Source organism: Ranitomeya imitator, chromosome 6 (assembly GCF_032444005.1).
Source record: "Ranitomeya imitator isolate aRanImi1 chromosome 6, aRanImi1.pri, whole genome shotgun sequence".
NCBI classification, from domain to species: Eukaryota; Metazoa; Chordata; class Amphibia; order Anura; family Dendrobatidae; genus Ranitomeya; species Ranitomeya imitator.
This window is the reverse complement of record NC_091287.1, coordinates 377,148,832-377,175,432: the sequence shown is the minus strand read 5'-3', so window position 1 is coordinate 377,175,432 and position 26,601 is coordinate 377,148,832. Positions and strand designations below refer to the sequence as shown.

Genomic DNA, 26,601 nt, shown 5'->3' with positions numbered 1-26,601 from the left:
TGAGAAATCTGGTCAGCAAGATCCGCCAGATCCTCCGGTCGAGCTCCAGCAAGAATGCCCTGACGGAGTTGATTGGTCCATCTGGCTATGGATTTTGAGACCCAAGTAGAGGCAAAAGCTGGACATAATGTAGAAGCGGTCGCTTTTGAAGGCTGATTTTGCAAAGAATTCTATAATTCTGTCATTGGCATCCTTGAGGGAAGCCCAATTAGTAAGCGGGAGGACCATGTTGGTGGACAGTCTGGACCATATCCCTCATGTTGGAAATTTGTTCCGAATCCAGGTCCGAATCATCCTCTGATGGTGCGTTTGAAAATGTGTCGCCTGACTTGGGAGATTCCTGTGACCCACTAGCAACTATGAAAGTTGTGGGGGGGCAACCTGTCAAGTACGGACACCAGGGTCTGGGACATCTTGGTGAGATTTGCCACGGACTGTGACAGAGAGGAAGGCCACCCTGGAATAGGGGCCTCGCTCTCACGTGGGGCAGCTAGTAGACACTATCCGGATCCACCAGAAGAGGAGGCCCAGGTCCAGGAGGGAAAAAAGCGTGCACTGCAGGAGCGCACACAGAAAGGCCCATCAAGCTGGGGGGGGGGGGGATAGGTGGAGAGCCAAGCATTGGGTCCAGGAGAAATAAGATGGCACTGACTCCATACAGAGAGATGAAGCCGAGGGTGGCGGAGCTAAGTGCCGACAGGAAGTAGATGAGCAAGAGATGGGCGGGAGAAAGGCCTGCCAGAAGAGTAGGAAGAGGGGCGGAGCCAGCGCTGCAGCTAGGCCCGAGTGAAGCCTGGACCAAGATTACAGCTGGTGACCAACGGAGCATGGGGGAGCAACGCGGAGGATTGAAAAACTCCGCAAGAGCCCCCAATACCCCCGAAATTACAGGGGAAAAGGCACCTGATGCCCCACTCTGCAGCTAGGCCCGGGAGAAGCCGGGACCTAGATTTCATCTGATGACCGCCGGAGCACAGGGTAACTGTGTGTAGGGCCCTAAAATGCCACAAAGGTAACCTGAATTAAGGGGCCTACTATTAAAATAAAGTTTTTTATTTTATTTTCTTTGATCTTCCTGGGGCGGAAAGAGAAAGTACCTCCCTAACCAAGAAAGATCGGACATCCGATAATCCAACGTTGTGGGACATCCACATCTCCTCAAACCGACAGGCTCTGGTGGGCAAGTGGGTGGGAGACAGAGGTAGGAGCGACGATCGGATCACCTAACACGCTTCTGTGTTAGGGGCTGGGGTCCTGCCGAGTAGACATATGAGGATACGGGGTGGCAGTACTCAGTCTCTTTGTGGGAGTACAGCAGTGACTGTTCATGCTGTATTCCTCTGTGGTACCTGAAAAGGAAAGAAGCACACTCAGGTAGATATGGGTCTAATAAAAGACCCGTGTTCACCGCCTACTGACACTAAGCTAAAATGGATTAACCTAGTGCCAGTCGGTGGGGTGTATACTGCAGAGGAGGAGCTAATTTTTTTTGTGCATAGTGTCAGCCTCCTAGTGGCAGCAGCATAAACCCATGGTTCCTGTGTCCCCAAATGAAGCGATAGAGGAAAAAAATTTCATGAAAATCTAGCTTTAAACATAAAATATTTCAATAATGCAAGAGCTAACATTAAAGTGGACCACAAAGTTTGTTACCCACTTTCCCCTGAGCATGACGATACCCCAAATGTAGTCAAAAAGTTCTGTTTGGACACACGGCAGGGCTCAAAAGGAAAGAAGCAACATTTGGTATTTGGAATGTAAATTTTGTCTGAAACAGACTGCAGACACTATGTATGATTTGCAGAACACCTGAGGTACCAAAACAGCAGAACCCACATAAGTGGAAACTAGACCAATCAAGAAATTAATCTAGGGGGGTGTTGAGCTTGTTGAACACGTAGAACTTTTTAAAATGTGGATGTAAAAAAGAAAATCATGTGTTTTTTGATGATTTGTTTTAATTCCAAATTTGTAGTTTTCACAATGGATAATAGGAAAAACAGACCTCATAGTTTGTTACGCAACTTCTTCCGAACAGAAAGATATCACATATGGGATCAAAAACTGCTGTTTGTGTACATGGCAGGGCTCAGAAAGGAAAGAGCGCCATTTGTCTGGAATAGCCATGTCGCATTTGCAGAGCCCCCGACATGCCAAAACAACAGAAATCCCCCACAAGTGACCAAATTTTAGAAACTATACCCCCTCAAGGAATTCATCTAGGGGTGTTAAATTTTTTCCACTAAAATATGGTTTTAGCACCAAATTTATAATTTTCACGAGGGTTAATAGGAGAAAGTGGACCCAATAATTTGTTATGCAATTTTTACCGAACGTAGCAGTACCCCATATGTGGTTGTACACTACTGTTTAAGTACATAGCGGGAAACGGATGGGAAGAAGTACTATTTGGCTTTTAGAATGCAGATTCCGTTTTTAATAGACTATGGGCTCAATTAGCGGAGCCCCTGAAGTGGCAGAACAGCAAAACCCCACATAAGCCTAAGTGACCACAAATTGGAAACTTCACTGCTTCATCTGGGGGTGTCATGAGGATTTTGAACCCACAAGGGAAACACATTTATAAAATCATCATATGGAAATATAACATTTTAGTGGCAATAATGTTAGTTTTGGATTTGCAAATTTATCAGGTACACGAGGGATAGAAGGTGAAACGGGACCCTACTATTTATTGCACAATTTTTCCCAAACGAGGTGCTGCCCCATATGTTGTCAAAAATTACTGTTAGGCCACACATCAGGGCTGAGAAGGAAGGAACGCCATTTGGCTTTAGGAGAACAGATTTTGCTAGAATCAGCATTTGCAGAGCCCCTGAAGGGTGCTAGCACAGCAGAGAAACCCCAAAAGTGACCCTATTTTAGAAATTGTACTGGTCAATGAATAAGTGACTATTTTGTAACATCCATGTCATGCTTTATTCTGGAGAATTACAAATATGCCTATTTAGTGCCCATGTAGTGTTCCCCCATACAGTGTAGAGCTCTCATATATTGTAGTGCCCCATACATTGTGCCCAGCTTATGTTTCATAAGACATGCACCCCGCGATTGTTAATTTCTCGCTCCCTGCTACAATAACACCAAACATGTGGCAGCTTACTGTGGTTTAGCCACAGTGAGGCTCAGAAGAACGGGGCATGAATTCAGGAGCACAGATTTCACTGAATTTTATGCCTTTGTTCTACCAGTAACGTGGCAACCCCTTTAAGTTCCAGTGACAGACGATGGACATGATTGGGGGCTGGTTTTATGAAAAAATAGGTATTAAGCTTACCGTTAATTGTGTTTCCAGGAGTCCATACTGACAGCACCCTGGAGGACGTCCTCCTCCCCCTTTGCTGGGACAGGAAACACACGAGAGTTCAAAAGGGCATGTCCCACCCCCAATCCTCAGTGTTGTAACAAGAACCACCTCATGGACATGCAGAAAAAAGACTTTTTTAATAGAAACTATATATATATATATATATATATATATATATATATATATATATATATATATATATATATATATATATATATATATATATATATATATATATATACACACACACACACATTAGATTTGTCATAAACATATTTAACACACACATTAGATTTGTCATAAACATATTTACTCATATGTTAAAATAACATGCATACATTTTATACCCGAACATAATACATCTAATGTCAGGCATCTTACATAGAGGATCTCAGTACTACAGGGAGGGAACTACCAGTGCTGTCAGTATGGACTCCTGGAAACACAATTAACGGTAAGCTTAATACCTATTTTCCAGGACGTCCCTCCTGACAGCACCCTGGAGAGTACCAAAGCACCTCCTTAGGGTGGGATAACCGCCTGGAGAACCCTTCTCCCAAATGCCGTATGTTGACCAGACAGAACATCAAGTTTATAGTGTCTACAAAATGTATTAGCACTAGCCCAAGTGGCTGCCTTACAGATCTGCTCAAGAGATGCACCTGCTCTCTCAGCCCACAAAGTAGCTATCCCTCGAGTAGAATGAGCGTGAAGACCCCTTGGAGAAGGAAGCCCCTCAGACTGATAAGCCTCGGAGATCACCGAAGTGATCCAACGAGCAATAGAAGCTTTAGAAGCCTTCTTACCCTTATTCTTCTCTAATCTGAAGGTAAGGGTCCCTAGTACATAGGGCCTGGATTTCCCCCACTCTCTTAGCCGTAGTAATTGCCACTAGGAATGCTGTTTTACGAGTGAGTACTGAAATGGGCATATTATCGGCCGGGGCGAAAACATCTTTACAAAGGAATCTGAGGACCAGATTATGTCCCAGGATGGCGAGATTTGTCTAATGGTAGGGCGCAACCTCTGGGTGGCTCTGATAAACCTGACTATCCACGGGTGAGATGCTAGGGGGTAGTCAAGAAAAGAACTAAGTGCCGAGATCTGCACTTTCAGAGAGCTTGGTTTGAGACCTTTGTCAAACCCAGCCTGCAGGAAGTCTAAAATTCCAGGTAAGTCGGGAGCACCTGCCGTAACCTCAGACCTGCCACCCTCCAGACAGAAACGTCTCCAGATCTTCTGGTAAATTGCCGATGTGACTGGCTTTCTGCTGGATTTTATAGTAGAGATCACCTGATCTGATAGCCCTCTGGCCTTCAGGATGTTCCTTTCAGTATCCATGTAGAGAGATGGAGATTCTCTGGGCTTGGGTGGTACACCGGACCTTGATGGATTACATCTGCTCTGAGAGGAAGCTCTACTGGGTTCTCCACTGCCAGATCCAGCAAGAGAGAGAACCAGCTCCTTCTCGGCCAAAACGGTACGATCAATATGACCCGAGCCTGATCCTCCTTGATTTTCTTGAGCACGGCTGGAATCAGTGCTAGAGGCGGGAATGCATAAGAGAGAGGTGCTGTCCATTCCTGGCTCAGAGCGTCTATCCCTTCTGGGAGATCTTGAGGGTTCAGCGAGAAGAATTTTGAGACCTTTGAGTTTCTCCTGTTTGCAAATAGGTCTATACTGGGAGTTCCCCAGTGAAGACAAAGATCTTGGAAGACCTCCTGATTGAGTTCCCACTCTGTTGCAAACACTCGTCTCCTGCTCAGATAATCCGCTATGGTGTTTTGCGAGCCTTCTAAGTGGACTGCAGAGATGGATAGAACCGAATCTTCTGCCCAGCGGAATATTCTTCCCGCCAGCTCCTGAAGCGGATAGTGTCTTGAGCCTCCCTGATGTTTCAGGAACGACACTGCTGTAACGTTGTCGGATAGTATCCTGACATGACAATTTCTGAGGGTGTGTTGGTTCCTTCTTAACGCCTCCCAGACAGCATACAATTCTTTGAAGTTGGAGGAGTTGTGAATTACATCTGCTGGCCATCTCCCTTGTAGGATCCTGCCCTTCAGGTGGGCTCCCCAGCCCCAGGCACTGGCGTCTGTAGTTACCACTACATAGGGACTGGTAGACCATAACACCCCGACTCTTAGCTTCTCTGGTTGACTCCACCAGAGTAGAGATCTTCGTACTGGATACGTCAGCCTTAAAGAACTGTCCAGAGAAGACTGACGACGGTCCCACGTGGAAAGGATTAACCTCTGCAGAGGTCTTGAATGGAACTGAGCCCATCTTACACACGGTATGCAGGCCGTCATCATACCTAGTACCTTCATGGCCGTTCTTATCGATGCTCTGCATTCTAATAGAAGCCTGATCTGTATCTGGATCGCCTCCAACTTGTTCTCGGGTAGCCGGGATATCCTGTTTCTCGAATCCAGACATACTCCCAGGAAGATCTTTTCGCACTCCGGATTCAGGTCGGATTTCTGCCAGTTTATGATCCATCCTAAACGTTCCATCAGTGCCACCGTTCGGGTCCTGTGATCTGACAGAATCTCTGGAGTACTTGCGATCAGGAGAAAATCGTCTAGATATGGAACTATCTTGATCCCCTGGTTTCTCAGGAAAGCGACAATTTCTGACACCAGCTTTGTAAATACTCGAGGTGCCGAGGCAAGTCCGAACGGAAGACACTGGAACTGGTAGTGACAGGTCCCGGACGGCAGCGCCACCGCAAACCTCAGAAGTTTCTGAGATGATGGGTGAACAGGGACCTGATAATAGGCACTCTTGAGGTCGAGAGTGCACATCACAGCGTCCCGATCTATTAAGAGGATTGCAGAGCGAATGGACTCCATGCGAAACCTCTTGTACCTGACCCAAGCATTTAGAGGTTTCAAGTTTATTATTGTGCGCGAGTCGCCGGAGGGTTTCATTATAGAAAATAGGGAAGAATAGTGACCCCGACCTACATCTAAAGATGGAACTGGGATTATGACCCCTGAGGAAAGCATGTCCTCTAGGTCTAACATCATGGGAGAGTCCTGCAAGACTATCGTAGGTACGATGTATCTGTCCGGAGGAGGAGAGGAAAGCTCTATGCTGTAACCTTCTGACACAGTCCGAAGAACCCATTGATTCTGGGTGATTCGGGCCCAATTTTCCGCAAAGTGGCGGAGCCTTCCCCCTATAAATGTGGCGTCATTGTGTCTTAGGTTTTGAAGATGGGCTAAAGAAGAAACTCCTGCTTCTATTGCCCTGGTTACGGGAACCTCTACTGAATCCTCTGTTGGATCTGCCTCCTCTGTAATCGGATTGTCTCCTGAAGGGGAAACCTCTCCGAAAGGACTGGCCCTTTTTTGGTTTGTCCTCTGGAAAACCTCTCTTTATCAGAGGCTGACTCTAGGATGGTATCTAGAGAAGGTCCGAAAACCCTAGCCCCCGAGAAAGGAATAGAACATAATTTGGTTTTTGAGGCATTATCCCCCGACCAGGATCTTAGCCATACTGCCCTTCTAGCCGCATTGGATAGGGAACCATTCCTAGCTGAAAATCTGACAGATTCAGCAGTCATGTCGGATAGGAAGGCCGTAGCAGATTTCATTATAGGAAGGGAGCTTAATATATCGGCCCTGGGTGTCTTATTGGAAAGGTGTTCCTCCAATTGACCCATCCAAAGATACATAGACCGGGCTACCGAGGTAGCTGCTATGTTGGTCTTAATTAGGGCTGCAGAGGATTCCCAAGCCCTTTTAAGCAGTATGTCAGCCTTTCGATCCATAGGATCCCGCAGATTTGAAGAGTCCTCAAATGGAATGGCTGTCTTTTTTGCAACCTTTGCCACCGGAACATCAACCTTGGGGATCTCTTCCCAAAGTTTGACTTCTTCTGGCTCGAAAGGTAAGCGAGCTTTGAAGTCCTTAGTCAAAACCAGCCGACGTTCTGCCTCCTTCCACTCCTCCAGTATCATGGCCTTGATATGCTCGCTTACTGGGAAGACAGTCTGTTTACGTGACATGAGTCCACCAAACATCAGATCCTGCCTGGATTGAGGCTTGGATGTCTCCTCGATCTGCATCGTGGTCCGCACCGCCTGCACAAGTTCATTCGTATCCTCAGCCTGGAAGAGGTATTTTCTCTGGTGGTCCTGACTCCCTGAGGGAAGTTCCCCTTCCTCTTCTGAGGAGAAGTTATCGGAGGCAGACAGGTCCTCCGAGCTATATTCTGGCTCTTTATTGTTTCGTTCCCTTCTGGCTCTCTTACGGCTGGGAACTGGGCTGGACCTTTCCACAATACTGGACAAAGAAGCCTGAACTTCTTCCCGTATTAGGGACCTCATTTCTGATAGAAGTGTCGGCTGTTTGTCTCTCATAACCTTGGAAGTGCAATCTGCACACAAGGTTTTTGCATGGGTGTCCGGGAGCTTTACGTTGCATATAGGGCATCTATATGTCTTCGCAGCGGATTTGCCGGACTTCTTAACTTGAGGAGGGGGGCAGCGGGGGTTCCCTTATCCTTAAACGATATAAGATAGGGAGAAGTAATGGGAAGCCTGAATAGTGTGTGTGAGTGAATAGGGGGGACAGCGCACTGCGCACTCACCCCTTCCTCTGCTGGTGTACTTTCCATGACGATTCAGCAGGTCCCCGCAGCGTCCACACTGGATTAGGAGCGATTCGGCTGCTTGTGCGTCCCACGCTGGAGCGCACACACTCTCCCCGCACTTCTACCTAGTCACCGGAAGTGACGGGATCAGATGCCGCGAAACCGGAAGTGACGCGGTTCCCCGGAACTTCCGTCGAAAGACTCTCTGCCAGACGCCGCAGCTCTCTGGATGCTACCCGCATGGAACCGCGTCGCGGCCGAGAGCCTCCCCCCGGGAGGAGCGGCCGCAACAGGAGCTTGACCTTCCTGTTCTTTGGAGCAGAGGGACCCCCCTCTGGAGGGTTTCTGCCCTGAGCCTCTTGACAGGGGGAAGGGTATTGGATGAGCCGCACGATCCCCCTGAGCTCCGGTAAGCCAGTACAGCTTCTCTCGTGCGTCCCTAGCAGGGACAGGAAAAACACTGAGGATTGGGGGTGGGACATGCCCTTTTGAACTCTCGTGTGTTTCCTGTCCCAGCAAAGGGGGAGGAGGACGTCCTCCAGGGTGCTGTCAGGAGGGACGTCCTGGAAATTAGGGTTTTTATTGGTAAAATTTTGGGAACATAATATTTTTCGATCGCTTCCAGTATGAGGCTGGCCCACATTTTTCTGTTCTACGCTGAGCACTTACGTCAGGGTTTCCGTGTAAAGATCACAAATGCAGTTCATACCAAACTCCCAACAGAACTACCAAGCATATAGAGGCAGATGGAGACACTTTGGACTCCATTCAGCATCTGCTAAGGTAGTATCCATCTTTTTATGCATGCACAGATCTGTAGTTGCCCACACTTGTGCGCTAAAAAGACGACTTAAATGATGGGACACGGTTGGAACCCAGACCAGTCCAAAGTGGATCTATCTGCCTCTTAAGTGAGTGGTTCCATTGTGATTATGTGAATTACAGTTTTGGGGATTTACACATAAACCAAGACGTAAGCGCTCAGCAGAGAGCGCAGGATAAATGTGAGCCGAACCTTGTTCCGATTTTTGGGAGGTAGAATGAACAAATAGACAGCAGTACAAGAATAGCTCTTATTTTTATTTTGTGCAGTTCACCATGTGGTATAAGTGATTAGATCGCTTTAATTTTCAGGGGCGTGCAATTCCAGTGATACCAGATTTGTATTTTTTTTATGTTTTGCTGCCATCACATACTAAAAATGCTTTTTTGTAAAAAAACAAACAAACAAACAAACAAATAATTGCCATTTTGTCACCATATTCTATTCTATTTTTTTTAATCATTTGATGAACAGAGCTGTATGAGGGCTTAATTTTTGCATGATGAGTTGGAGAGTTTTTTGGTCCAATTTTGGGCTACATAACATTTTTTTGATTGCTTTTTATTCCGATTTTTCAGACACAGAATGAATAAAAACGAGCAATTGTTTTTATCTATAAATGGTTTGTGCAGTTCACCGGCTAAATAAAGCTTCTGTGTTTTTGATGCATCCTGGTATTTGGCTTTGACAAGGCTACATTGATATAGTCAGATGTGAATTACATATGTTTTCTGTGAGCTTCTGCAGCAGAAATGCACTAAAAACACACAACTTTTTATGGGCAGATTCTCTGTATCTGAAGCAATTCAATGGAATAAATCTGTATGTAAACCTCAATGTGCCCGCAATGGAAACGTGCTGAAGACTTCAAACACACACACGCCGCAGGTCAGTTTATGTGGGGTGAAAGAAAAAAAAGAAAAAGGACAGTGGACATGAGATTTCTATAAATGCCATCCACTTTGCTAGAACTGTAAGAAACTGCGTTTTTTTTGTGCAGCAACAATATGCAATGTCAAAATCTCATTGTGGAAACTTCACCTTATGGTTACCGGTATATTCACAAGTCACCTAGAACACATAATTGATCTACATGTGCAATGACGCATTTTGCAAGGCATTTATAAGTCTCACTCATTACATGTAAATATAATATAAATAGCAGCAAATTTCTAACATTCCTCCTGCCCAGATTCTGCATCCCTGCACTGATCATAGGGCAATCAGCAGTTTATTCCCAGACAAGGACTTTGGGCTTATCTATCCTAATTCTATAGCACTGGCTCATCTTCCCACAGTGATTGGACATACGGTATATTAGAAAGTTGCACCCAGTCAGGAAAATCCACAATCATTCTTCCCATCCTCCTGCACACCAGCTGATCTGTATTTTTACAGTAAAGTGACAAAAAAACCAAACAGAGCAAAAAATTATAATAATTTATAATTCTAGATTAAGTAGAATAATTTTTTTGGGGCTGAAATGGATAGTATTTTAAAGGTTGTCTGTCACATTGTGAACATGATCGTCATGAAGATGAAAATAAAAACTTACTCTGGCAGGTCCGACACCAACAAACATCTCTAGGAACTCCGAGCCATTGACTGTAATAAAAGGAACACTGGCTTCTCCGGCTGTGGCTTTTGCCAATAATGTTTTTCCTGTGCCAGGGGGACCTGTCAGAATAGCGCCCTGAAAAAATTCCAGATGTCATTCTACAAATCACCATAGGTTAATGTGAAACAGTCATGTAAGTGCGGGGAAAAAAAAAAACTGTTTAGCATGTAGGGGAATTGGTAATTATTACAGAGGCAAATATGGCAAGGCCCTACATCTACAAGGCTGAATACTGTTCATAGGGGCTCCTGGTGGTCAAATGTGGCATTGCATTTGGATGTCAGTATTACCATTATGTGGCCAATGTGGTATTCACTGAAAGTCAGGAAAGGATCATCTAAGATAAATGGAAGCACATTCATCGCCTCCCCTATTTTGTGTATGACATAATATACTGCGATTCTCTAATATGGGATGAACCAAATATGTTTAGAGGTCTTATATGATCCAACATCATGCGTATCACTATAGCTTATAGAGGTTTTGATAGCTACTGTATATTACTAGGCAGAGCTGCAGTCACAAGCATCTACGTCCTATTCATAACTGTATGAACAAGAGGATGGGCTTTCTCGAGCTCCCCCCGACTCCTTTATGAAGTTTATTGGCAGGGGGGACTGGGAGCAGGTCTTGATTTCCCAAATACTGATGTCTTATTTTAAAGGACTGGCCATCAATATTAAAGTCTTGAGAAACCCTTTGGTATAACTTAGTACTTTTTTAGCTATTAACAGGTAACAAGAGCTCAATGCCACAAGTAACAAAGGCTACAAAGTTGTGCTCTTAGGACGGAGTCACACTAGAGAGGAATACGGATGAGTGCTATGCGATAAATTATAAAAAAAATAAAATAAAATTGCATAGCACTCAGCCCAATGTTAATCTATGGGGCAGCTCCCAAAACCCGTAGTTTTCTCGGCCGTATTCTACGTGCAAGGGAAATCGCAGCATGCTGTGATTTGCACCGTATATCGACCGAGACTCACCAATGAAAGTCTATGGGTGCGAGAAAAACTTGCACACCACACGGACCATCAGTGTGACTTGCGAGAAATACGCACCGGGGTCCTATAGAAAAGCCGGCAATTCAGTGCGGTGTACAGTAAAATCACACTGACAGCTTACAATAGAATAGATAAAATAAATGTCTACACATAGTATATACGACCATTGACGTCACTGAGGCTGAGCAGGCAGCTTTTCATTTATTACACAGTGGTTTACAGCCTGGCCGGAAGCATTAGCACGGCTCCCGGTTGTAAACTATTTAACCACTTGAGATGGATTGCAGCGTGAGACTTGACTGTATGATAAACAAGTATGGGATATTGTTGCTTTTTTCTTTTGATTTTTTTTTTCCAGAAGTACGAGAGCTTCGCTTGGATTGAGAGTGCAATAAAGATATTACAGATGTGCCTTTTTCTGGGGTGGCTGGGGGCAGAGGTTTTTAGCCAGGAAGGGGGCCCAATAACCATGGTCCCTCTCTAGGCTATTAAATATCTGCCCTCAGTCACTGGCTTTCCCACTCTGGCGGAGAAAATTGAGCGGGAGCCCACGCCAATTTTTTCTGTGAATTAGTCCTTTAATTTAACACCTACAGCTGAAAAATTTTACACACACACACACACACACTACTAACATTATTAGTGAGGGACACGTAAAAATCTAACGGATATGCAATGGTTTACTGTATGTAAACCATATCTCATATCCTGTCGGGTTCGGTAGTGATTTTACAGAACCCAACAATTAAATTATAGGCTATTCTGCTAACTAGCTCTGTATGAAATAAATTAAATATATATATATATATTTTTTTTTCAAGAATATTTGAGGCCATGGATGCATTATATGTCCACTTTGCAAGCCGGTGAGAGAATCTTGCCATATGGATGTGACACGCATACTTTGACGAGAGAAAAAGACAAAAACGCATCCTCGCGTTGCACATGGATGACATACGGATCACTTTTGGGAACATTTCTGCGAATATCGTCCGTGACTCCAGCCTTAAAAAAAATTCTCTCTCATATAAACCCAATGCATTCACCTTTGGAATTTTTGCTCCCAAATCTTGGTATTGCTTTGGATTCTTTAGGAAGTTGACAAACTCCATAATCTCAAGCTTGGCCTCTTCACATCCAGCAACATCCTTGAACTTGACATCGATCTCATCCTTCAGCACTTTGGCAGTTGTCTCTCCGACACTGAAGAGCCCTCCCATACCGCGGCCCGTCCTTCCTCCAGTAGGACCTCTCCTTAGAGTGTACACAAGGAAGGCAAGAATAAGGAATGTTGGAAGGATGTTCAGAAAAAAGGACCTATGGACAGAATGAATATTTAGGTTAACACCCATCATATACATTGCAGTCTTTGTAAGAAAAATTAAATCTCTTGCTATAGTAAAATGTCAATTGTGGAAGAACCCTTTATCTGCCGACTGGACTGGTGCATATCACAGAGAAGACACTGGAGTATATGTCCATATTCAAACAAGTTATAAATTTATTGTATCATAATTCACAAAACATTAATATATACTGATTGAATCATACAAAAACAGAAGATAACGAGCTAATTCAGTAAGGGAAACTCAGGTAGCACAGACCAAAACACAGTGTGAGTCGCTCCCAATGCCGTGACCAGATAGAAATAAAGTGCATAGTGCAAATATGGGCATATGAAAAAAATCACTTGGCCCTATACAGAGGCTCAAAAATCTAAAGTAAAGCAATCATTCCCACACCGAGTTCTTACCCATACACTGGCATCAAGGAGGATCCACACCGAAACCCCAATGCGCGTTTCGCTTTGGCTTCGTCAGGGGGCCTCTGCATAGGGCCAAGTGATTTTTTCATATGCATTAATATATCCAGTGTTTGTTTGCCCATATTTGCCCACACCTGCAGGTGTAAAACCGCAGGTGGAATCCGCACAAAATCTGCGGGAAATCCGCAGTGCGGTTTATCTGCGGATTTACCAAAATCAGTCCGGAAAAATCTGCAGAGTAATCCACAACGTGTGCACGTAGCCTAAACCTTTGTTTTGATCCTATGACTTTCATTGGGGTATACTCAATTTTGCAACACAGTCTTGGAATTTGTTAGGAAGATTACTTTTTTGGTGCACAAAATAACAATTCTTGTTTGCAATCAATGGCCAACAATTGTGGGTGTATTTTGTAGTTTGGTATCCCATAATAAAAAATAAAAAAAAAGTTGATTCTGACAGGAAGCTAAGGGTATGTTCACACGTTCAGGATTTCCATCCTTTTTTTTTCCTGACTGTTTTTTAAAAAACTGCAGCTCTTGGCAGAAAACGCAGGTCCTTTTTTTGGTCCTTTTTTGGTCCGTTTTTGATGCGTTTTTTGATGCGTTTTTTTGATGCAGTTTTCTAGCCAGAGTCTGTGTGTTTTCTAGGAATTTTTTTAGGGTTAAAATGGCTGAAAATACCCTAACCCTACCCCTACCCCTAACCCTACCCCTACCCCTAACCCTAACCCTACCCCTAACCCTATTCTAACCTTAGTGAAAAAAAAAAAAAAAAAAAAATTCTTTATTTTTTTTTATTGTCCCTACCTATGGGGGTGACAAAGTGGGGGGGGTGTCATTTACTATTTTTTTATTTTGATCACTGAGATATAACCTATCTCAGTGATCAAAATGCACTTTGGAACGAATCTGCCGGCCGGCAGATTCGGCGGGCGCACTGCGCATGCGCCCGCCATTTTGCAAGATGGCGGCGCCCAGGGAGAAGACGGCCGGACGGACACCGGGACGCCGGGTGAGTATAAGGGGGGGAGATTAGGGCACGGGGGGGGGCATCGGAGCACTGGGGGGGGGCATCGGAGCACTGGGGGGGGGCATCGGAGCACGGGGGGGCGGGATCGGAACACGGGGGGGCAGCCACACTCCGCCCACGCACTTCCGCCCGCTCCCCGCACTTCCTGCTGCAGCGGTTCTGCACATCAAACCGCAGTAAAACCCGCAGATATATTTTTGATCTGCGGGTTTTACTGCGGTTTGGACCTCACAATGGAGGTCTATGGGTGCAGAACCGCTGCGGCTCCGGAAAAAGAATTGACATGCTCCTTCTTTTTTCCGGGAGCTATTCAGCGCGTCTTTTTTTTTACAATTTCCGGACCATGTGCACAGTGTGTCCTGTTTTCCATAGGGTACAGTGTACTGTACCCTGCATGGAAAACAGCTGCGGAACCGCAGCGGCAAAACCGCCGCGGTTCCGCGGTAAAAAACGCACTGTGTGAACATGGCCTAACGGTTTTCTGACAAGTCTGCTGTGCTGTACTCATTTATGATGAGCACTGTATATGATGATTCTTCGCCAGTGGAATTTTAACAAGTTACTTAACAAATCTTCCCTATGCGTTTTGTTCCATAGGTATTAAAAAATATGATTCTTAGCATCCAAAGAGCAGGCACGCTTTTTTTTAGATACATAACAAATGTGTGCATTGGGAATAATTCATTATATCACAAAATATAACTAGACATTTTTCATCCATCAAATGAGGAAAAATTGAAGTGTCAAATATGAGGAGTCCAAAACCAGACAGGGAACTTAAACTTACCCATCACCCTCCACTGTATACACCACAGGCACTCTATTCTCCGGCTCTATACCATATTCCTGCTGTGCAGTTTCCAAATTCCTTTCAAACGTGTCCACACTGCCAATATTAAACCAGACATATTTCTACATGTAAAAAACAGAGAAAAAAAATACAACAGATCACAAACTGAACTGCTCAAGAAACTGTGGTTACCAAACATACTGATCGTATTCATAACAAGAAGGCTGTAAAATATCTCAAGACATATTCAGCGGAACCCGTCCTCACATGTTTACACGTCTTATAGTGTTATGGCTGTATAGTTAGCCTTAATGGCGGGGCACGCAACTATGTCCCCATGATCAGGATTTAGCAGCGTTTTGGACGCAGCATATTTTTGTTGCATCCAAAACACTATGTTCTAATCAGAGAGGTAAATCCACATGTGTTCACTGAACGATGCAGATTTACAGCATATAAACAATGGCTAGGGGTGAGACTACGCAGCGGAGACTAGTGTCTCCGCTGCAGATAACTAACATGCTGCGGCTCTTAAACCCACACTGTGGATGACGTTACGCAGTGTTAAATAGAAGTAGAGTGGCCATGGGATTTCTATGAATCAAATCCACTGTGCTTGCAACCTAGAAAGCAGCGTTCTGGATGCAGTGCTGGAGAGCTGCGTCCAAAATGCTGCTATTACGGATCATGGGCACATACCCTAAACGGTATACTTTTTTTTTTTGTAGAGACCAATGTGTGCTACAGCCTTCTTGACTTGACCAACTATAACGCAAATTATGAGATATTCAGAAACTAAAATTTTACTAATGTAATTTGGTAGATCTCCTTTAAATTATGCCCATCCTGGATTACATACTCAATGACCAGGCAAGAAATAGTTAAACGTTTAAAAGAACAACAACAACAAAAACAAGCACCCAATACTACAAATTAAGTAACAGACGTTATTTAGACACATTCCTATAATAAATCACACATCTCTTACCCCTTCCATACTAGACTTTCCCGGAATAAGTACAACCCTTACGAAACGTTTATTTACAACTTGCAGACGGTCCACCTAAGAAAGAAAGTGAACAGTGATATACTCTGTTGTGGTATTAAAGGAAATGACAAATAATTAGTTTCGCCATCTGTCAGATCCCCTCATTTGTCTCCTTTAGTAAATACATGTGTTTCTCATGGAAAAAAAGTCCTGGAGCATCATTTGTAAGCACTAGGCATTGTGCCATTCCTGGTGTTCCTCACGTAATGAATACATTTCACAGCACAGTGTGAATAGCAGGAATTAGTAAGCGGCTAGAAAATGCCCATATATACGGTTTAACCTCTCTGCCAAATTTGAAAGGCTGCGGTATGCTTGATAGCTGATGTCATAACAAAAAAAACAAACAAAAAAAAAACACGACAAGCAACCCTCATATCTATTTGCAGAACACATTCTACGGAGATGTACGGACACAATATTTGGCAGGGAACTTAACCCACCAAACGTCATATCATTGCACTTTGGAAACAGAATCTACCTGGATGTATGAATGATACATGTTCTGATGATCTCATGTTTAGCTTGTAAACTGTGTGCTGACTATGAAGATGCCAGTAAGTTCTTTTTAGTCTGACCCCTGCCGAGGTGATTCTCTCCACACTCACCAGGCCTTGCGATAGGTAGTTATTAATAAAGTCTTTCCATGTGATTTCTACGGGAACCTTCCTGAAGAAGATGTAGTAAGTAGCAAAGGCCCAAAATCCAGTACATGCTAGGAAGTAGTATCGGAACTGGTTATCATCCCAGGGAAATTCACCCTGTAAATCAGATTAAAAGGTCACAAAAATCCTTATTTGAGCAAACAAAACATTTTTTTATTAAGGTGTCGTTTTGCAAACCTTATATAGACAGTAGAAAAAAATATGTCAAAGCTAGTGCAAGAAAAATAATGTCATCAACAGAAACCAACAAGAATGCAGAACTAATTGTTAAGAGTTTTTTGGCAAATTAAATCAGCAATTTAAATACTAACTATGGGAAACTGCTCCACTTTTCCTTTGCACCCCTATAAATAACTGTACGTCAATGACATTGGTTGTTGGCAGAAACAGCAATGGTTAAAGGGGTTTCCTGGGATTTTGACATTAACCCCTTAATGACAGCCAATACGTCTTTTAACTGACCTGAGATATAAGAAAATAGCCTCCCCATGCAGGTAACAATCCAGCAGCTGTCGGCTGTACATTATAGCTGCCAAACTGCTGCATCAGCCACGATCAGTGGTGTCACCGTCCAGATCTGTTTAACCCCTTAGATGCTGCTGTAAAGTGACTACATCATTATATATGGTTAACAGAGTGTGGGGGCTTCCTCTTTATCCCAATTGGTGCCCTCAGATCATGATTTTGTGGTCCTGATGTTTGCCATGGCAATTCACGACCCAATAGCGGCCTTAGAGTCTGACAGCTGTAGTAATCTGTTCAGAAGTTACCGACATTTAAGTGGTAAAAATAGACATTTTCATTTCTATCATACCACTTTGCATTAATTCCTGTAAAGCACCTGAAGGGTTAATAAACTACCTGACTGCAGTTTTCAATATGTCAGGGGGTGCAGTTTTAAAATGGTATCACGTTTCGGGGTTTCCCAATATATAAGACCCCTAAAAGCACTTCAAACATGGATAGTTCCTTAAAAAAATAAATGTTGTAAATTTCCTTGAAAAAAATGAAAATTTACATTTTTAAACCTCCTAAAATGCTAACAAAATAAAATAACATTTTACAAATGGTGCTGATGTAAAGCCGACATGTGGGAAATGTTATTTATTAATGTTTTGCTGTGGTATGACCATCTGGATTAAAGGGATAATCATTCAAATTTTGAAAATTGCTAACTTTTTTTTTACATTTTTCTCAAATTTTTGATATTTTATAAACACAAAACATATCGACCGAAATTTGCCATTATCATAAAGTATAATGTGTCACAAAAAAACAAGCTCAAAATCACTGTGATTTGTTGAAGCGTTGCAGAGTGATTACCACATAAAGTGACACTGGTCAGATTTCAAAAATTTGGCTCCGTCACTAAGGGGTTAAAGATCATTCTTTAGGAAAAGCCATCAACATCAATGGCCTAACTTTTGGCATTGTGTCCTCTTTACCAGGCTTCTGTTTGTGACCTGCTGGATCGCTAGAGTGTTTGCTGGGCGAGCCAGAAGTCATTACTCAATGCAAGTCTATGACAGCCAGAACTTACAGCCACCATATCTGATTACCGTATATATTCGAGTATAAGCTGAGATTTTCAGCCCATTTTTTTAGGCTGAAAGTCCCCCTCTCGGCTTATACTCGAGTCATACCCAGGGGTTGGCAGGGGAGGGGGAACGGGGACTGTCTAACTATACTCACCTGCTCCTGGCGCGGTCCCTGGCTCCCCAGTTTTTTCCTGTACTGAGCGGTCACATGGTACCGCTCATTACAGTAATGAATATGCGGCTTCACCTCCCATAGGGGTGGAGCCGCATATTCATTACTGTAATGAGCGGTAATGGTGACATCTCAATACAGGAAGAAGCTGCGGGGAAGCAGGGACTGCACCGCGCCAGGAGCAGGTGAGTATAACGGGGAGGGGGAGCGCTGCGCGATATTCACCTGCTCCCCGTTCCGGCGCCGCTCCGTCTTCAGTGTCTTCTGCAGTGACGCTCAGGTCAGAGGGTGCGGTGACGTAGTTAGTGTGTGCCCTCTGCCTGAATGTCAGTGGAGAAGACGCTGAAGACGGAGCGGCGCCGGAACGAGGAGCAGGTGAACATTGAAAGTGCCAGGGGCATGAGCGACGGAGAGATGAGTATGTGATTTTTTTTAAATTTTTTTTTTAATCGCAGCAACAGCAAATGGGGCAAGTGTTTGTATGGAGCATCTTATGGGGCCAAAACGTTTGTGCTGCACTATATGGGGCAAGTGTCTGTATGGGGCCATAATTAACGTTTGTGGAGCATTACGGTATATGGGGCACGTGTCTGTATGGAGCATCTTATGGGGCCATAATCAAGGTTTGTGCAGCACTATATGAGGCATCTTATGGGGCCATAATAAGCATTTGTGCAGCATTATATTGGGCAAATGTGTCTATGGAGCATCTTATGGGCCATTATTAACCTTTATGCAGGATTATATGGGGCATATTTTAATATGGAGCATCTTATGGGGCCATCATAAACTTTATGGAGCATTATATGGGGCTCCTGATTCAATATGGATATTCAAAAACACTTAACCTACTGATGTCTCAATTAATTTTACTTTTATTGGTATCTATTTTTACTTTTGACATTTACCGGTAGCTGCTGCATTTCCCACCCTAGTCTTATACTCGAGTCATTAAGTTTTCCCAGTTTTTTGTGGCAAAATTAGGGGGGGGGGGGTCGGCTTTTACTCGAGTATATACGGTAATAACCTTTCCCAAGGATTGGCAAACAATATCAAAGTCCCAGAAAACCCCAATATAGTGATGTGCAAAGGAAGATGCAAAAAAAAAAAACATTTAGAGCTGAATCAAACATTGAGAGAAGCAGATGAGAATGTAGTCAGCATGTGACCACAACTATGCAAATCGCATACTTGTGGTAATGTAACCTCCTATTTTGCAAGGGGAACACAGGCATTGAACACTCACAATTCTGTAATCTGCAGTCACATTCACACACACAGTGACTGCAGAAGAATCCCTAGTAGTGATGAGCGAGTGTACTCGTTGCTCGGGTTTTCTTGAGCATGCTCGGTTGATCTCCGAGTATTTGAAACTGCTTGGAGATCTAGTTTTTGTTGACACAGCTGCATGATTTACGGCTGCTAGCCAGCCTGAGTACATGTGGGGGTTGCCTGGTTGATAGGGAATCCCCATATGTATTCAAGCTGTCTATCAGCTGTAAATCATGCAGATGAGGCAACAAAAACTAAACTTACAAATACTCGGGAGATAAACCGAGCATGCTCGGGAAAACCCAAGCAACAAGTATACTGGCTCATCACTAATCCCTAGGAAACTAAAATTCTTTATTTCAATGTTTTGCGCTTTTCAAAATTGATAAAGCTGAAAAGGAGCTCACCTTTTGCACTCTTGACCACCAATCATCCGATTTCCCACCCTTCTTTCCACCTTTATTGCCACCTCCACCTGACTCACCGCCTCCACCTGAGGAAGTCTTCTCATTTTCTTTAGCACCTAATTCATATAAAAAAAATTAAAAAATAATAACTTATTAGGGCATATTTATCAAAGATGTATAGTATTTAGACACTGCAAACAGACTAGACAGTCTTAAAATTCACAAAATTGATCAAAGTGTTATATGCTGTTCGATAATTTAAGTCTGCCTGGTCTAACTTGACATTGATTATTAGTTGGCTTACTTTGTGGAAGAAAGATATGGTACAATTTTGGCACAAAGTATCACACATTCAGAATCCACACACCTCTAGGCGTTCAAGTTGGAAAAAGGGTTTAAAACACATCAAATACGGCGCATGAAAGTCAGTTTTTGGCACAAATTATGCCAGAATTCAGGGGCATTTTTCTTGAGAAATGTCTTACTTTGTGTATGAAAAACAAACAGAAAACTAGAAATAAACACTAATGACGCTAGTCTCCATTCACAAAGACACTTATGATTTATCCTGTGGATACACATAAGTTGTGACCCTTGTAGAATCTTAGGGTTTCTCCGCAATATCAGTTTCAAGAGATTTGTTACAAAGACGGTCATATATTTGTATCATGCTACAGTGTGTGTGTGTGTGTGTGTGTGTGTGTGTGTGTGTGTGTGTGTGTATATATATGTATATGTATATATATATATATATATATATATATATATATATATATATATATATATATATATATATATATATATATATATATATACATACATACATACATACATACACTAGATGGCAGCCCGATTCTAAAGAATCGGGAGTCTAGAATCCATATATACTTGAAATTCGGCAGGAGCTTGAAGAGCAACGTCACTGGGCCCGCCTCCACGCAGTAGAAACTTGCTGTGAGGTAAAAATTCAAAAATCACACCAAAATGGCGGGCGGAGTGTGTCACAGTACGGCACGTTTCTGATTGGTCGCTCGCAGCAGGCGGCAACCAATCAGACACTGGACACTATTGACGTCACTTATCTCCGGACATTAGCTCCGGACAAAGCCACGGAAGTTGGCACAAATTGCAGGAAGTAGTATTCTAGGCAATTATATATAAGATCCTTCAGACACTGATATAACCTACAAAAGCGTATGATCCATAATAACACTGGAGCATTTACCTTTTGTATCATTTGCATTCTTGCCATTTGGGAAGTATTTCTCAAAACCTGAAAGACATAAAATCTGAGTTAAGTACAAACAATATAATAAATCGCATAATGAATAATGTAATACTATATTCCAGCTCTGACTGGGCAATCGCTCATCAATGGTGAATGTAGTGATTGCTGCGCTCCCTCCAGCACATAGACCAATAGAACATACCTTTAGGGGGCTGAGAGCACAGGCGTTGGTATGCAGCTAGAACATTGGCCAGGAAGGCGTTCTTTCGGACTTCCCTGGCTTGAGTCTGAATCTGAAAAACATAAAGACAGTTTATGTCAATTCTCCTAGAGACAGCCGATTACTACAGACAGATAAGGCTACGTTCACATTAGCGTTGCGCGCCGGTGCGTCGGCGACGCAACGCACAAAAAACGCGCGCAAAAACGCTGCGTTTTGCGACGCGTGCGTCGTTTTTTGACGAAAATCGGACGCACGAAAAATGCAACTTGTTGCATTTTCTTGCGTCCGACGCTAGCGTCGGAAACGACGCACGTGTCGAAAAACGCCACCCAAAAAACGCACGCGTCCCCTATGTTAAACATAGGGGCGCGTCGCCGCTGCGTTGCCGCCGCGTCGCCGACGCAACAGCGACGCACATTAGCGGAACGCTAATGTGAACGTAGCCTAACAGAGCTGTTTACCCACTTACTTTATCCATTCAATCGACACTCGGGGTCAGCAGGAAAAAAACTAGCTCTTTAAGGCAGACTCGATCATGCACTACGGCTATGTCTAAGCCCTATTCTATATATTCCTTCCCATCCCTTGGTTGAACTTCATGAGCATGTGTCTTTTTTTTAACCCTACTAATTATGTAATAATTTTCCTTACAGACTGTAGGCTAATATACTTCTCAAAATGCTTCTCATGGTAAGTTTTCATCTTAAGCAGACATAGTTTTTAACTATATTTTTTTTTTAAACAAGAAGTGTAATGTGTCCCGAATTGCCTCCGTTTTCAGACACACTGTCTGTACGAAGCCTTACTTCAGGAACTGAACTTTAAATTTGTTATGGTAATTAATTTCTACTTTTCTTTGATTATTTAAACTATTGAATATATATTTGTTAATTTTGTATTTTAGTATTAGCTTTATAAGTGTTATTCATAAACGCAATAACACAGGGCCTTGTATCTCATATAAAGGTATCTTTGTGTTAAGTTTCCTTTGTTTCTAAAAGTGTAGTAAACTGGACAGGGCCAGTCTAAAAGGAATACAGTAGAATCCATAATTTACAACATTGTTAATGCCAAATTAAAAATCTTCTTTCTTAGGCAATGTAATGTATTAGGCCATTCCCACTTCCCTTATATTGGTGGTTGTAATATAGACATATGACTGGGCATCTGAGATTCAGACAAGCCCGTACACTAACAGACCCTGCTTGTGCGCCCTTGCCTCCGATCAATCGACTCTCTGATTTGATCAAAACTGGCAAACATGTGAAACCTTTTGAGTTTCTCCTAAAGCTTTCCATACAGGTTTCCACATCACATTTAGGAAAGTTCATGTATTGCATTCCGAAATCCCACGTGAGGGAGACGACTCTCAACCAGCCAAATGCTGCGTTCCAAAAGTAACCACCAGAGTTATAAATTCATCTCTGAAATCGTAGGTCTAAATCATATATACATCCAATGACATCACAACAGATCTATATCCTCCAAGAATACCGATATACTAGCAGTTAGTAGAGCAGCTACAACTAATAACTCTTGTCATTTCCATCAGGAAATCAACACGTCCCAAAGCAGAAGAGCAACAGAGAGATCTGCAACATCAGGTCCTGCTCGCATACAGGGGTATTACCATCACTGAGTATTACACTAGGAAAGGGCAGAACACTGATCAGTCAATGGCCCTGACTGCTGCCAATCCGGAGAATGTAGGGGCTGCAGTGATCGTTTACTGCTGTGGCCCCATAGCCTTCCCTTTCACTGTGGCAGTTAGTGTATCGCACTGTGGATGGCACCAGCCAGAGGGCGACGCGCGCCCACTACCAGAGGGCGACGCGCGCCCACTACCAGAGGGCGACGCGCGCCCACTACCAGAGGGCGACGCGCGCCCACTACCAGAGGGCGACGCGCGCCCACTACCAGAGGGCGACGCGCGCCCACTACCAGAGGGCGACGCGCGCCCACTACCAGAGGGCGACGCGCGCCCACTACCAGAGGGCGACGCGCGCCCACTACCAGAGGGCGACGCGCGCCCACTACCAGAGGGCGACGCGCGCCCACTACCAGAGGGCGACGCGCGCCCACTACCAGAGGGCGACGCGCGCCCACTACCAGAGGGCGACGCGCGCCCACTACCAGAGGGCGACGCGCGCCCACTACCAGAGGGCGACGCGCGCCCACTACCAGAGGGCGACGCGCGCCCACTACCAGAGGGCGACGCGCGCCCACTACCAGAGGGCGACGCGCGCCCACTACCAGAGGGCGACGCGCGCCCACTACCAGAGGGCGACGCGCGCCCACTACCAGAGGGCGACACTCGCCCACTACTTTTAAATCAGCAAATGTGACCCTGTTTGTGTTCTGCATTCTCTCCTGGGCTCTGGATTCAGGGGAACATGAGAGCTCAGTCATCCCTGAGGGCGATGCAGTATACACCTGGTTCAGGAGGGAGTGGTGCCGTACACCGTGTCCTCCCCGACCCTCCTGAGACAAAGAGCTGACACCTTACACCCAGATCCAAGGCCCAGGAGAGGGGAGGCTGTAATGGAACAGAACAGAAGCTCGTGTGCCCGGATTGTAGTGTTAGTGGCTGACTCCTGGGGTTCAGGTGTGCCCCAATCTCCCACAGTCACTGAGTGGGTGGGTGCATGAGACCCCCAGCAGCAGAGAGGTGTCAAGTGTAGACCACAATAACAGCTCTAACGAGCACCAGGGGGCGCCACTATCAACCCAGTGACATGTCTCCTAGAGCTATAGGAAAGAGTAGGAAAGGGACTCACTCTCCTCAAGCAGCAGGTCCCCACCCGCCGGCTGTGCGGCAGCACGGGAAGCAGCGCCCCGGTGAGAGGTCGGCAGAGCCCGTGCACCAGCAGGCAGCGGTGAGCCATGACCCGTCTGTAGACGCCGAGCAGCCGTCACGTTATGTCAGCACCATCACGCCTTCCAATACGACCTCCACGGGCTCCTACTGGCGCGGACCAGTGACGTCACCGCCAGCAGCCAATGACAGACCTGTGTCACCGGTCGTGGCTTGATGACATACAGGGACGTAGGCGTGCCGTCTGGTGACAGTTCTGACCATGTGATCTCTCCTTGGCGTGACGTCATGATTATTGTAACCACAAGGCTTAGTTGCGTGCCGGAAGTCACGTGCATTACCGGGGTGATCGTAGTAACAGCCTGTCTATACAGGCCCGCACCGGCATCGTACAGCCCAGCCCATACACAGCACTGACCACTGCAGAATGCGGTCAGGGGACTGCTGCTGCCTCTAATCCCGCCCACTTCTTATTGTCTTATGTGTCTGCTGCCCCTGATCACCGCCCACTTCCTATTGTCTTAGGGTACCGTCACACAGTGGCATTTTGATCGCTACAACGGTATGATTCGTGACGTTCGAGCGATATAGTTACGATCTCCCAGTGTCTGACACGCTCCTGCGATCAGGGACCCCGCTGAGAATCGTACGTCGTAGCAGATCGTTTGAAACTTTCTTTCGTCGTCTAGTGTCCCGCTGTGGCGGCATGATCGCATGGTGTAACAAAGGTGTGCACGATATTGTATACGATGTGCGCATAGAAACCAACGGCTTCTACATCGCAAACACGTCATGAAATTATCGCTCCAGCGTCGTGCATTGCGAAGTGTGACCGCAGTCTACGACGTTGGAGCGATAATGGAGCGATGCTGGAGCGTCACGGATCGTGTAGTCGTAGCGACCAAAGTGCCACTGTGAGACGGCACCCTTAGGCCGGCGTCACACTCGGCGTAAGACAATACAGTCCGTATTTTACTGCCGTAATACGCTGAAAAGTCCCCAAAATAGTGGTCCGTATCTCCTCCGTAGGCAGGGTGTGTCAGCGTATTTTGCGCATGGCATCCTCCGTATGTAATCCGTACTGCGAGATTTTCTCGCAGGCTTGCAAAACCGACATATGGACATACAAGGGATCCATGTGCTCAAAAAATAATAAAAACATATGTACTGTCTATATATATATATATATATATACCAAACAGAAAACGAAGCGACGTGCACTTCTTTGAAATCTGCAGCGTTTCTGCGCAGATTTTTCTGCACCATGTGCACAGCTTTTTTTTTTTCACATTGATTTACATTGTACTGTAAATCACAGTGCAGTTCTGCAGCGTTTCTGCTGCAGAAAAATCTGCTGCAGTTCTGCACTAAATCTGCATCGTGTGCACATACCCTTACAGTCAGGCGCCCTCTGCTGGATGTCCTTCGAGCGTGGGAACTTTCCTAAAAAGCTCCCAGGCCCGAGTTTATATGAGGACAACCAGCAGAGGGCGCCTCACCGCAACTCAAGGTAACTACAGGTCATTGACTTAGTTTCCATTCATTCGCTGGGGTTTTACAGTCAGGAGCATAGCTGCATTATAGCAGAGCTCCTGGGTGTAAAAAAAATTAACCCCTTCAGATGGATTTACATCGTGGGACGTTACAGATCCTCGGAAGGTATGTATATTGTTGGTTTATTATTTTTTCTTTGTCACAGAGCGAGGGTCTTCAGGTGGATTACCAGAATAATAAAATATTAAAACAACCTGTGTTTTTATTTCATTAAAAGACTTTTTAATAATGTGTTTGTGTTTTTTTTAACTCTTTCATACAATTGGATTAATAATGGATAGGTGTCATAATTGACGCCTCTCCATTATTAATCTGGCTTAATGTCACCTTACAATAGCAAGGTGGCATTAACCCTTCATTACCCCATATCCCACCTCTACACGGGAATGGGAAGAGAGTGGCCAAGTGCCAGAATAGGCGCATCTTCCAGATGTGCCTTTTCTGGGGTGGCTGGGGGCAGATGTTTTTAGCCAGGGGGGGGGGCCAATAACCGTGGACCCTCTCCAGGCTATTAATATCTGCCCTCAGTCACTGGCTTTACTACTCTGGCGGAGAAAATTGCGCGGGAGCCCACGCCAATTTTTTCCGCCATTTAACCCTTTAATTTAATAGCTAGAATGCCCAAATTTTGCACATACACACTACTAACATTAGTAGTGTGGAATATGCAAAAAAAAATGGGAATATGACATGGTTTACTGTATGTAAACCATGTCT

General features: G+C 44.6%; 1 protein-coding gene across 2 annotated transcripts in view; it reads right to left on the bottom strand.

The window, feature by feature from the left end:
* AFG3L2 (AFG3 like matrix AAA peptidase subunit 2) overlaps nucleotides 1-24,497 on the bottom strand; it is a 78,884-nt gene extending 54,387 nt beyond the window's left edge. The window contains exons 1-9 of one of the 2 annotated variants that reach the window (XM_069731017.1): nucleotides 24,293-24,497; nucleotides 21,495-21,585; nucleotides 21,290-21,337; nucleotides 20,065-20,180; nucleotides 16,619-16,771; nucleotides 15,951-16,025; nucleotides 14,960-15,084; nucleotides 12,422-12,692; nucleotides 10,309-10,446 (exon numbers count right to left, since the gene is read on the bottom strand). In XM_069731017.1, coding sequence (XP_069587118.1) covers nucleotides 10,309-10,446; nucleotides 12,422-12,692; nucleotides 14,960-15,084; nucleotides 15,951-16,025; nucleotides 16,619-16,771; nucleotides 20,065-20,180; nucleotides 21,290-21,337; nucleotides 21,495-21,585; nucleotides 24,293-24,400 — 1,125 coding nt within the window. In that variant the 5' untranslated portion in view covers nucleotides 24,401-24,497. The remainder of the gene's footprint in view (nucleotides 1-10,308; nucleotides 10,447-12,421; nucleotides 12,693-14,959; nucleotides 15,085-15,950; nucleotides 16,026-16,618; nucleotides 16,772-20,064; nucleotides 20,181-21,289; nucleotides 21,338-21,494; nucleotides 21,586-24,292) is intronic. The other variant, XM_069731018.1, reaches the window with a different exon arrangement.
* Nucleotides 24,498-26,601: the final 2,104 nt, after the last annotated feature.